Raw genomic sequence first — 13,898 nt, 5'->3', positions numbered from 1 at the left:
TCTGTTTCTTGTTGAGAGCAATATAAGGCAACAGGTAACTGACTGCCATTCTGAAACGTGTACTCTCCTAAAAAAACAACAACAGACAAAGATCTAAAATACATTTCAGAAAAAGATGGACCTTTGCTTGAAAGGTCATTTTGTATATTTCTTTAAATAACTGAGTGTCTATTTTGAACTAATATAGCCATAAATACTAGTACACCACCAGATCATACTAAAACACCAACAGTACAGAGCATATTGTAGACTGGAGGACTTGCACTCTGTGATAAAAACAAGCAATGCCACACACACAGATTATAGACAATTACTGGCATACGCCCCAAAAAATACAACTTGAAAGTACTCATAGATCCTCATTTTTAGTGCTCTAAGTATCTACAAAACACCTGTCATTCTATTTTTTTTTTTTTTTCGTTTTAGATCAGAAATGTCAATATTACAATTAGGTCAGAAACTAAAATTGTTAGTGTTGTAGTTAGTAAATAGATATTGTATTGACAAAAGTTAACTTTCAATTTTTTTAGATAATTCAATTAATGTTAACAGTCTGGTAAACACCTGCATGACCAATAATCATCTGATGCACTCAGCATGCTAGACATTGAGTTGCTTGTTAACCTTTAGCCTGCTGTCCGCAAGTGATTCTGCCTTTGCGACCAGTGCAGACCAGATCAGCCTGCACATCCGTGCAGGCTGATCATGGTCTGCACTGTTCGCTATTCAGTCAGTAAGTTTTCAGTGAACACCCCTTCGAATAACAAGAGGGCAATGATGGCCCTATATCGCTCACCTCTAATCATTGCACTTGAGGACAAGAAGGTCCTCAGAAAAAAATATCTAAGTCCAAAGGACAGGAACAACAAAGGAAAGAAATTTAACCAAAAAGAAAAAAAAAATTCTTACAAAGTACAGATATGTCAAAATACACCTAAAAATTGGAGGTACCATCTATGTTGTACCACAGAAAAGTGGTCTCGGTTTTTCCCTACGGCCAATAATAAAAAAGTTACTAAAAATAAGCTATTTATATTAACGTAAAAGGGAAGTAATTAAAAAGAAAATTATTGTAAGTGAACAAAAGAAGGATCTGCCAAATAAATCTGTTGACATGAATGAAATTTCAGATCAGTATCTTCATTAGTTACGGAGATATACCCATTTTAATTTGAAATAAAGGGAGGTAATTTGACATAAAATCAGTCCATAGTTATCTACCCTGATTGACTCAGTCCAACTAATGATAATAATGAAATTTCAAATAAGTCCTATAAGTACTTACTGATATAAATCCATTTTGACTACAATCAGGGGAGGTAATCAGATATAAAATAACTCTGGAACCTACAAATGGATCTGATTTGTCATGGAATCCAAGATGAAGTCTCTATATGGCTGTAAAAGCCAAAATAGCTAATTTTGGACCTTCAAGGGGCCTAACTCTGGAACCCATGATGGAATCTGGCCAGTTCAAGAAAGGAACCAAGATCTTGTGGTGATACAAGTTGTGTGCAAGTTTGGTTAAAATCAAATCATAAATGAAGTTGCTATTGTGCAGACAAGGTCAAAATAGCTAATTTTGGCCCTTTTAGGGGCCATAACTCTGGAACCCATATAGGAATCTAGCCAGTTCAAGAAAGGAACCAAGATCTTATAGTGATACAAGTTGTGTGCAAGTTTGGTTAAAATCAAATCATAAATGAATTTTGCTGCTATTGTGCAGACAAGGTCAAAAAAGCTAATTCTGGTCCTTTCAGGGGCCATAACTCTGGAACCCATAATGGGATCTGGCCAGTTCAAGAAAGGAACCAAGATCTTATGGTGATATAAGTTGTGTGCCAGTTTGGTAAAAATCAAATCATAAATAAAGCTGCTATTGTGCAGACAAGGTCAAAATAGCTGATTTTGGCCCTTTCAGGGGCCATAACTCTGGAACCCATAACGGGATCTGGCCAGTTCAAGAAAGGAACCAAGATCTTATGGTGATACAAGTTGTGTGCAAGTTTGGTTAAAATAAAATCATAAATGAAACCACTATCGTGCAGACAAGAAATTGTTGACGAACGCACGGACGCACGGACACACGACGGACGAAGGGTGATCACAAAAGCTCACCTTGTCACTATGTGACAGGTGAGCTAATAATTGGTATTGCCGAAACTGAATGATGGACCAGTCCATTTTAGAAATTTAACAGGGTAAAGGTTAAGTAAAACTATCAATGGTAAAATACTATAAAACTCTGCTACTAGGAATAACTGCAGTTCAGCACTTTTTTACAGTAAGTAATGACTTTATTTATAGTGGATGACATATTTGGCAGAGCCAATTTTGGTCCAGGATAAGAATTATTATGTACAGTTGTCTTAATTTACAGACAGCTGCTAATGCTGGTGATGCTGATTTAAGTTGCTGCTGCTGCTGATGAAGATGATGATGATGATGACGAAAGCTACCCACTTGTTGCTGATGATAACACTAATTAATTTGCCGTTGTATATAGTAATGATGATGATCAGAGTTAGGTAACTGCTGTGATAAAGGCAGTATAAAGCTGCTGCTGACACTGATTACAAGACAAATGGTGGACCATAATGATATTTTAGCACAAAAACAAGACAATGACCTGAGGGAAGGACCACATTATACCAGCTGTGTCTTAATTATCTACCTCTATAGACCTATAAGTGAAAATAGACAGAAGGAAATAGCCTTAGGGAGATGATTTATGACAAGGGCAAATTCTTGCATGTCATTAGTACAAGTGATTTAGTGGCCCAGTGAGGTCAAACAGACTCTATTGAAGTTAACAGACAGCAGTTTATATGCCTCATAAAAGTAATTTTCCTTCATCAACATTCAGTTACATGTGTAGAACAACATGTCCAAAGGGAATTGCTTTGTTGTCCAGCTTAATTTTTTTACCAATTTTGTTGCCATCCTGTGTTCTTCCTATATATATTAACTTTAAAGTACACAGGTTACATCTTTACACTTCTTTCATATCATAACAATTGTACTTTGAATCCCCTGAACAAAACTTAATGTTTTACAAGAGATATTAATGACATTTTTAACATCTTTATAAGTTACATTAATAAGAGCTATGGGTGGTGTCCTAGATTCAATACAAATATAACAAGCCTGCTCTCCACAAGTGCTTATAGCCAATTTCCCCACTGGAATTAAAGTGGGGTCTTTAAAAAGCACTTGGTTTCAGCTTGAATATTTTCTTAAATCCTGACATTGCAAAACTATTGCCATTTGATATTTTTCTCAAAAATGTTATTTAAAGCTAAAAGAATTCACAGCAGCTGTAACATTTTATACACACCATTAACATCTTCAACCAAGAATTTAACAAGTGCACAAAACATGCAAAATAACTCATAAGTTCATCAAGATAAGTAATTACCTCTCATGTTTGTAGTGCTGTTAACTTCCAGCCTTTTTCATTTCCATATTGGATATTTACATACATATGGCCTTAAGTCGTAGCGGTGACGTGTACCTACGCTGATCTTTTTCTGTTCAGCTTATTAACCAATACACTGAAACAGCTGACGTGGTATTTACAACGTACAGTAAATAAAAAATATATGCACGAATATGTGACCAGTTCTATATTTTAGATATAATTTTATTATGAAATTCATTAAAATAACATTAAGTCATTATTTTATCAGAGTGTCCTTACCTTTCTATAGTTTATTACTTATCTTGAAATAATTATAGCTAAAACATATGTGCATTTGATTTGGTCTGCTACTTCAAAAGATATTCCAGACAGAATTTGATATGGTAATAATTTAATTAGTAAGTGTTAATTAGTATCAGAAAGTAATAAGCCACTGGAGTAGACAAGTACTGGTCAGGTTTTAATGTATGCATGTGTGATATGATTGGTTGAAATATGATGCATGTGTGATGTGATTGGTTGAAGTATGAAGTGGGCGTGAATGAAAATGTTGCAGAGTTTGGAGGGAAAGTTGAAAGAAGTCAGTTTGGAATTTGAGTTAGATTTAGGTTTTTGTTTTAGGCACTGGAAAGTCAAAATTAGTCAAAATTTATATTTTAATATTTTAGGCAAGAAATAACTTTGAGAATGATAAATTATTATGTACTATGAATTGATAAATTGGAGTTATTGAAAAGTCATATAACATTATTATTTAGAATGGAATAAAAGAATATTATAACTCTACCACTTGTTTAATAGTAGCTAATTTCCCCGAGAAAATGGACCCCGGTTACAAATAAATAACACAGACCAAAAATGTCAAATGTCTTCTTCATAATTGAAATCCTACATTTAAGACTTGATACACCCTTGTTAATTGCAAAATGCATAGTCAAAATTCATGCACTGATAACTCTGACCCCTTGTATGTATAGTCTTTTGTACAGTGTCACATCTCATATACAGTTGTATAAGGTCATCTTCTATACAGCTGCAGGTCTTTTGCAAATTAACCCTTATGTGAACTATCAAGTCTTATACATATACAGCAGCATGTTAATATGTATAGCAGCGTGTTATATGTATAGCAGTGTCTTATATGTAAAGCAGCATGTTATATGTACAGCAGCATGTTATATGTATAACAGCATGTTATATATTTATAGAAGCATGTTATATTTATAGCAGCATGTTATATGTACAGCAGCATGTTAAATGTACAACATCAGGTTATATGTATAGCAGCATATTATATTTATAAAAACATGTTTTATTTATAGCAGCATGTTATATGAACTGCAGCATGTTATATGAACTGCAGCACGTTATATGTACAGCAGCAAGTTATATGGATAGCAGCATGTTATATGTTTAACAGCATGTTATATTTACAGCAGCGTGTTATATGAACTGCAGCATGTTCTATGTACTGCAGCAAGTTATATATACTGCGGCATGTTATATGTACAGCAGCATGTTATATGTACAGAAGCATGTTATATGTATAACAACATGTTGTATGTACAGCAGCATGTTATATTTACAGCAGCATGTTATATGTACTGCAGCAAGTTATATGTATAACAACATGTTGTATGTACAGCAGCATGTTATATTTACAGCAGCATGTTATATGAACTGCAGCATGTTATATGTACTGCAGCATGTTGTATGTACAGAAGCATGTTATATGTTCTGCAGCATGTTATATGAATGGCATCATGTTATCTGTACTGCAACATTTATATGACTGCAGCATGTTATATGTACTGCAGCATATTATATGAACTGCAGCATGTTATATGTACTGCAGCATGTTGTATGTACAGAAGCATGTTATATGTTCTGCAGCATGTTATATGAATCGCATAATGTTATATGTACTGCAACATTTATATGACTGCAGCATGTTATATGTACTGCAGCAAGTTATATGTATAACAACATGTGGTATGTACAGCAGCATGTCATATTTACAGCAGCATGTTATATGTACTGCAGCAAGTTATATGTATAACAACATGTGGTATGTACAGCAGCATGTCATATTTACAGCAGCATGTTATATGTACTGCAGCAAGTTATATGTATAACAACATGTTGTATGTAAAGAAGCATTCTATATTTTTATCATAGATTATACATGAAGAAGATTTTTTTTCCAGTGGCAGTGGAGGAAGAGGAGAATTGATCTGCACTTAAATCTTTTGTCTTTTGCTATGATATAATGCTATTGGCTGTTGTAAGATTAGGAAGCTAACATGTTTTTGGTTAGGCACAAAGGAACATATTACAGTTAAAATGATATCTGAACTAATTAAAAATTGAAAGCAAAAATCAAATATTTTACCTGATATGTCAGTTCTACTATATCCCATATTTGTATATCCATTAGTATACGCGTTATTATATCCATAGCCGTTAAATCCCATTTGAGAATAACCGTTAGTTCCGTAACCCGTGTTATATCCTGAATATTCCTCTATACACACACAACTACACATCACAGACGCAGTGGGGTCGTACACTTCCCAATCAGTTGTGCACTTCATCTGTTTTAGCATAACTTCCTCAACCATTTGTTTTTGTTTCAGTCCCCCATCATGTGTGACATTAGGAAAATCACTATTCTGCGAATAACTCCTTTCGTATGCCTGTGTTAACATCCAATTCTTTCAATTTCTTATGTAACTGCACAGATGCCAAACAAATTTCCTAACAACATTGATTTTTCTTGAATGTTCTCTTTTAAAGTGATAACAATTTCTGAAGTTTTCCTATCGTAATTTCTATATATTTAATCCAACTTAAAACACTTGTTTCTCACAAATTCACAAACTTTTTTCTATTTTACTAAGATTTTTGCAAGAAAATCAAATCACGTCTTCTACTTTAATTATTCAATTCTGCAGTAAAACAAGACATTACAGTTTTCACAAACAGCCCAGTTATATTAATAAACAGTGTAAGCTGAATGCTTATTTGCATATATCTGAGCTAATTTGCATATAAATTCATAAGTTCTTGATGTATATAAACACAAGACAAATTGTCATCAATCACAAAGATTCCTGTCAAAACACAAAGTCACATTACATTCTTTACCAGTCAATTAATGGCAAGTTACTGTCAAACTTGACAAATATGTAACCAACACTTAGGCCCTTCATACTGACAATAAAAAAAGAAACATTTTACAGGATTCCTCTATTCCCTTATATCAAACCCTACCAAGACAATATCTCTCTAACAGCATGGAAATCATTGTACTTTTCTTTATTCCTTTCACTATATTTTCTGACTTCTTTCCATTAAGTAAATCCTATTTATAATAATGCATAATGTACAAACAACTTCCACACAATTACCTAAATTTACATATAGTTTTCCACTCAATACCAAAACAACTTCCTTGTATTAGTTAAAATTCATTAGCTGGTATATGCATGCTTGTCAAAAGCAACATCCACAGTCATGCCCTCATCCCTATTTGAACCATCCCTTTTCTACTCTAAAGCAGAAGTAAAACTAACAAGTTAAACATTTTTTTACAAACTTAACATATCCAAAAACTTCCTCGCCAAAATACCAGTTTGCACCTATGTCAAACATTCGATCCTCTCTTAATGCATCAAAAAGTCTGAACAAAATAGTGGAAATTATGCTCCAAGACATTTAAGTCTTAGAATCATGCATGCTAACTCACAAAGTTGCAACATCACAACTTTACACATTTGTCACTGAAATCAAAACATGTGCTGTTCCAACCAAGTTTGACCAAAAGCATACAAGTTATATTCAAAAATCAAAACACTTTGGTTTGACAAATCGATCATGTAAACCAAACAGGCAATGTACTAAATTTTACTTGGATTAGGCATTTCCCAGAGTCATACCCATATTGCTGTTTCAGATACTTTCCCTAGATCATCAAAATTTTATGAAATAAAGAAACAGCTTGAGTACATTCCTAAATAATCTTCAAGAAAACCATAGTAATTATTGTCCCCTAAAAAGTAATTAAAATCCAAGTTTTCAAGAGAAATAAACTTTTGCGAAATACTTAAAAATGCAAAAATTAGTGAAAATTTATCCCTTGTAAACAAGTCTGATTTTTAAGTAATAATGAACGCTGAAACCTTGAATGCATAAAAATGCTGAATGAGCAATTTAGCTGGTTGGTATTCCATTTTAATGCGTCTCTGTATCTCTACTTTATAAAAGACAAATTTTATATCCTAAAGTTCTAGAAACTAAAGTTTCTGCAAGTTACAACATTCCTTCAAATATTCTCATGAAAATTCTTAAACAATAATATTCCAGGTTCACCATCCGTAATGAAATATGCCATCTGCTAAAACCAGCGAACACATCACAAATTATATTCCATTAAATTCCTCCAAATATAACAGCAACATAAATAAAATCAGGATAACTCAACACAAAAATAAATCTGTCATATGAATAAGTACATTCACAAAATACTTCTTTTCTATAAATATAAAGACTTCACTCCCATCAGAATGCATAATTGCAAAACAAGACACACAGCTTGCAGAGCTGTTTTCTAAAAACATCCAAAATGCATCTCTAAGGACTATAATGCCTCTAAGAAATCTATAAGTTTGCTCAACAGTATAGGCCGCTAATATGTAAATCCTTGTTGTATCTCTATCAAATAAACAACAGCAGATTACTTGCATGATAAAGATAATGATGATGAAGAAGTGATGCAGTATATCATAAGTAATGATTATTCATTATTTCATCAACTTAAAGTTCTTTATATAAAATTTATAAATTTATTTGTTAAAATTGCGGGTATTGTTGGATTATTAACACCATTTTCAGACCTTTAAGTTATATACTATTGTCGAACCATTTAACGTGCATAGCATTTTCAAATCTTATAGTTATATAAATTATCATAGTCACAATTACGTATGCTGACTGGTCAATGTGCAATGAGGTCAAATCTAAGCTTTTATTACAAAACGGGTTGTAACAAAGCTCAGTCAAATCTTTAAGATACATAATGTCTTATGAGTTCTACAAGCTCCAACCATATTTTTGCTACAATCTTTTTTCGATGTAGATGTATATTTTAATGAAACTTCTTCAAATACTGACAATAAAAATGTATGGGTCTGTGTGATTAAGATTGTCAGATCTGGACATAGACATGCTGTCAGTAATAATAGAACATGCAAGTTTATAGCCACTATGTTTAACCAGATAAGAAACAATTTCTTTCAATAACCTGAAATTAACAAACCCTTTAAGTCTTAAACCCTAAACCCTAACCCTAACACAGCAAAAAACAAACATAATACCCACCAACATCCTAATATCTTATAAAAGAATCTTATATAAAACATCTATGTTATGACTGTTTTGAAAAAAAAAAACAAAAAAAAAACATTATAAGCTTAAGTGCTAAATATATTGCATTCTCCTGATAATGTAAGGCCTTGTTTGTTACCAGGTTTATCACTGTACGGTAATTGCTAAAAATATTTATCATATCTGCAAAACAACATTTAATAATGAATGTCATTTCATATCAACAAGTTTATGAAGTATAATGTCTGCTAGACCTAATAATTTTACAAAAATGTGAAAACACCAAGTTTCTGTTAACTGTTTCTCTTAAATATATCAGTCAAAACTGTACCATTTTGAGCTGCTGAGATACAAGCTCAGTATATGTTATAACAAAACCATCAAATACTTGTAAAACAGTCAAGGTGCTCCATTGTACGAAGTTTAGATACATTTGTATTAGACTTTTGACCTCCAAGTGTGACTTTGACCTTTGACCAATAGACCTGGGTTATGTACCCTGCACATGTCCAGATGGGGTAGTTTCAATAAAATCTTCCTTAATTGCAAAGATATTCAAGCACTTTGACCTTTGACCTCCAAGTGTGACCTTGAACTTGAACCTAGTGACCAAGGTTGTGAGGTAAACAACTGATGTTAGTTTTATGAAAATCTTCCACTGTTAAGACAATATGGAGTGGACACAAAGTTATGCTACTTGACATTTGACCTCCAAGTGTAACCTTGACCTTTGGCCTAGTTATCTGTGTTGTTTGCTGTGTATGTCATCCTCTTGGGGTTAAGAAATGATGCTAGTTATATAAAAGTCTTCCAAGAGGTATATAAAGAAGATATGAAGCCGACAGTAAGTAATTTTCACCTTCAACCTTTAAATGTGACCTTCACCTTGGATCTAGTCACCTGTAGATACATATAAAATTAGTAAAAACTATACCCGGTGTTTGACGTGTGGTTCCTCTTTACTTTCACTTATAAACAAGTTATTTTTATGAAAATCTTTCAAGTGGTTTAGACAATATGGAGCAGGCATTGACCTTTGACCTCTTAGCTTGACCTTTAAACCTTATAGACTTAGTGACCCAGGTTAGGTGCTCTGCACACTGTCTTGGTGAGGTTAACAAATGAGGCTTCTTTTATGAAAATCTTCCTAGCAGCCAAGAAGATAGAGAGAGGACAACAGGGATAGATCAACCAACTGACCGACATTCATCAGACTCCAATATAGCCCCCATATACTCTGTATCTGTGATTATAAAAACAGAGTAAACAAAATTCTTCAAACTCACTGTTCGGCTGAGAGAAGCTGACAAGAAACACTAAACTTTCTTTAAAACAACACAATCATCATATCAGTGTCTCCCCAAACTCTCATGAGAAACCTGTCTTCCTACATTGTGCTTTAATCAGCAAAAAATCTTGAAATCTTTGAAATTTTCTTTTTATAGACAAATATATCACTTCTTGCCATTTGTTAACCAAAATTTTCGTGAAGACACAGAAAACTTAACAAGTCTGTGTTCAAGAGCTACATCTGTCTAAAGCAAAACAAAATAATGACAGTATGATTTTGTAAATCTGTATGGTTTCCTCACATGAAGAATTCAACGCCCCGAGCAAGGCTCGAACTCTCATTGATGAAGAGCAAGTGATTTGAAGTCAGCGACCTTTAAACCACTCCACCATAGAGGCCCCCTGCTTTATTAAGCCTCATTATCCCAAAAGGATAACTGAAAGATGGGGAACAGAAATAAAGGAGTCTTCCACAGGTCTGACCTTAGCTTACAGGAACAAATATTTAAAGTTTGAATCAAATTCACTTAATAATTGCGAGAGAGTGAAAGAACATCAAAACTTTAACCCAAACTTTTAGTAAAAAGGGGATATAATTCAATCAATATTGGTGAAAGAATTATTGCTCTTGTGTCATTTTGATATGGATGATGATTGTATTTGAGTGTAATTTAGTAATGACAGTGCAGATATGGATGGCCGGGACCAGACCACTAGTCAGCTCTGCTTACACTTCATATATTATAGTCCTGCTAAAAATCCGGCATTTTGATGGTTTGGAAATATGAAGCAAAAGTACAAGCAAAAAAATCATAAGACAACTCCCCTGTAAATCAGTTTCTTCAACAGCAATTTACTGTGTCTGGCTTATTCTGAAACTATGCCAAAACTTCATCAAAATGTTCACAAACTGAGTCACAGACATTGCTGACACCTGATTGGATACTTGATTGTACATGCTGGCATCTGATTGGCTAAAACTATATGTCATGAACTTTTTAACCTCCTTACTTTTTCTAACAGTTTCTGCATTAAATCCATCATCAGTGGTTATTGAAATAACATTAAAATATTAGTCCTGACCTGGGAAATAACAACACTGATGACATGAATTATGCTGCCTGATCATTGCAGAAAAGGGTTTCAATAGATAGGTTAATGACAACTTATCTACTTGATCATCTGAATTATATTGCAGGTACCTTTGTCTGTCATTATTATTACTTTGAACAAAGTTGTCCAACCTCTTTCATTTAATATTCACTAATAGCTTACCTAAATATTGAACCAAGCTCTGATTATCATTTCAGCTTCAATACTGATGCCACATGAAAAGGTGTACCAGACCCCTTTAAGCCGGGTTCCAATCCCAACCTCTTTGATGATCATTTGAATCTTTTCACATACAGCCAGGGACTGAGGCAACACTATAATAAAGCTGAGACTATTGAAACACTTCAAAAAATCTGAACAAACTGAGGCACAGCTACCATTTTTTATTTCTCCATGTGCCTTAGCAAACTACATACACATCAAAACAGAATAATATAATAATATCATATTCACTTATAAATCTTAGTCTCCCTAAAAAAGACAGTATAATTGCATCAAGAATATTGTTGTGCCCCTAAGCCGAGTTTAAATACGCCCACATCCCATAATGACATTTTGCTGAGTTTTGCTGAAACTTCAGACAAACAAGAAAGACACTTTGCAAATTTTCAATTAGTGGTTTGTAATTATAGTCTTAAATTTAAAGCCCTGGAGCAGCAGTATATTCTTAGAAACTATAATGCGGGTGAAATTCAACTGGTTTCACATGGAACTCATGCAAATGTGATAAACGCATCACTTAGATTATATACAACATCCAATGATTTAAACAGATGACGCTTGTGGGCAAACAATTCCCCCCTAGTTTTCAATACAATTGCTTTCTATATTTATTCATTAAAATATTTAAATCAAAACAAAATAAACAACAAAGATAACCATATTTTATTGTTTTTATTTGCAAGATAACAGAAGTGGACAATAATGCTCTCCTCCATGGAGGTAAAATTTATAACCAGTGTCAATGTAAACTCTACTTTCGCTTTCAATCTACCCCCAAATTGACCAAAAGTTTTTTTCCCAGAAATTTGGGCTAAAATTGGGGGTGATAGGGAGAGAGGAGTTTTCTATGGTATATTAGTACATAAATATGCTTCTTTAAAAATCGAAACAACGAACAGTGGCCCAGGTAATCTTCACATCAACTTTTGTTATTTACATGGTTTAAAAGACACTAACTGACTAACTCACTTTATTAGCATAACAAAGTTGTTCATACTGCTGGAAATAACACTTTTTATCATTTCCATTACTTGTGTTCTGAATTTGACTGCTGCTCTGATTACAATCAAGAGGGCCAAGATGGCCCTAGGTCGCTCACCTGAGTAACACACCATAACAGTGTAAACATGTTACCTAGTGATTTCATGGAGACAAAAATATTCTGACCCAATTTTCATTAAGATTGGACAAAAAAACGTGGCCCCTTCAGTGTAAACAAGCATTTTCTTTGATTTGACCTAGTGACCTAGATTTTTTACCCAACATGACCCAGATTTGAACTTGTCCATTTCATGAAAATAAACATACTGACAAAGTTTCGGGAAGGTTGGAGCATAAAAGTGGTCTCTAGAATGTTCACAAGCTTTTCTTTTGATCTGACCGGGTGACCTAGTTTTTTGACCCTACATGACCAAGATTGAACTTGACCTAGAGGTCATCAAGACAAACATTCTGACCAACTCTCATGAGTTTGAAACTTAAATTGTGGTCTCTTGAATGTTAACAAGATTTTCATTTGAGCTGGCCTACTGACCTATTTTGTGACCCAACATGACCCAGATTAGAACTTGAACTAGAGATCATCAAGACAAACATTCTTATTAAGTTTCATAAAGACTGAGTCACAACTGTGGCCTACAGAGTGTTCACAAGCTTTTCCTTTTATTTGACCTGGTGACCTAGTTTTTGACTCCACATGACCCAGTTTCGAAACTGATCTAGAGATCATCAAGATAAACATTCTGACCAAGTTTCATAAAGATTGAGTCACAACTGTGGCCTCTAGTGTGTTCACAAGCTTTTCCTTTTATTTGACCGGGTGACCTAGTTTTTGAACCCACATGACCCAGATTCAAACTTGACCTAGAGGTCATCAAGAGAAGCATTCTAACCAAGTTTCATAAAGATTGTGTCACAACTGTAGACTCTAGAGTGGTCAGAAGATTTTCTTATGATCTGACCTACTGACCTAGTTTTTGACCCCACATGACCCAGTTTTGAATTTGACCTAGAGATTTCAAGACAATTAAACATTCTAACCAAGTTTCATAAAGATTGGGTCACAACTGTGGCGCCTCTAAGTGTGTTCACAAGGCAAATGTTGGCGCATGACAGACGCCAGACAATGACCAGTCACAATACCTCACCTTGAGCATTTCGTGCTAAGGTGAGCTAAAAATACCGAAAACAAAATCTTCACAAGTATTACAGATCTAGAGTATTTACAAATCATTTTGTCATTCAGTTTTTTCATTCAGTATATAATAAATTCATTTTTTATTGGCACAAAAATCTTCTGCAAGTATTATAAAGTAATTTAATGATTCACAGACTTTCAGTTTCTCCCATATTTCCACATTTCTCAGCCTTATCAGTAAACATCTTTATGTATCAAGTATTATTTTGCATCAACCATCAAATACTTGGAAACCTCTGTTTTAAGATCTTTCATTGGATGACAGAGAAC

The 13,898-nt window shown here is 33.8% G+C and overlaps 1 protein-coding gene across 8 annotated transcripts in view; it reads right to left on the bottom strand.

Moving 5' to 3' along the window:
- Window positions 1-13,898, bottom strand: part of LOC123553895 (fibronectin type-III domain-containing protein 3A-like) — a 197,439-nt gene that overhangs the window by 104,198 nt on the left and 79,343 nt on the right. Inside the window, exon 2 of one of the 8 annotated variants that reach the window (XM_053548686.1) lies at window positions 5,814-6,369. The exons of 5 other annotated variants lie outside the window; for them this stretch is intronic. In XM_053548686.1, coding sequence (XP_053404661.1) covers window positions 5,814-6,129 — 316 coding nt within the window. In that variant the 5' untranslated portion in view covers window positions 6,130-6,369. Of the gene's footprint in view, window positions 1-3,418; window positions 3,690-5,813; window positions 7,219-13,898 lie in introns of those variants that run through there. 2 more of the 8 variants (XM_053548685.1, XM_053548687.1) reach the window with 2 other exon arrangements.

The sequence above is a fragment of the Mercenaria mercenaria genome, chromosome 7, assembly GCF_021730395.1.
Source record: "Mercenaria mercenaria strain notata chromosome 7, MADL_Memer_1, whole genome shotgun sequence".
NCBI lineage: Eukaryota > Metazoa > Mollusca > Bivalvia > Venerida > Veneridae > Mercenaria > Mercenaria mercenaria.
Note: the sequence above shows the minus strand (reverse complement) of the source record. Positions and strands in the feature narration are given on the sequence as shown.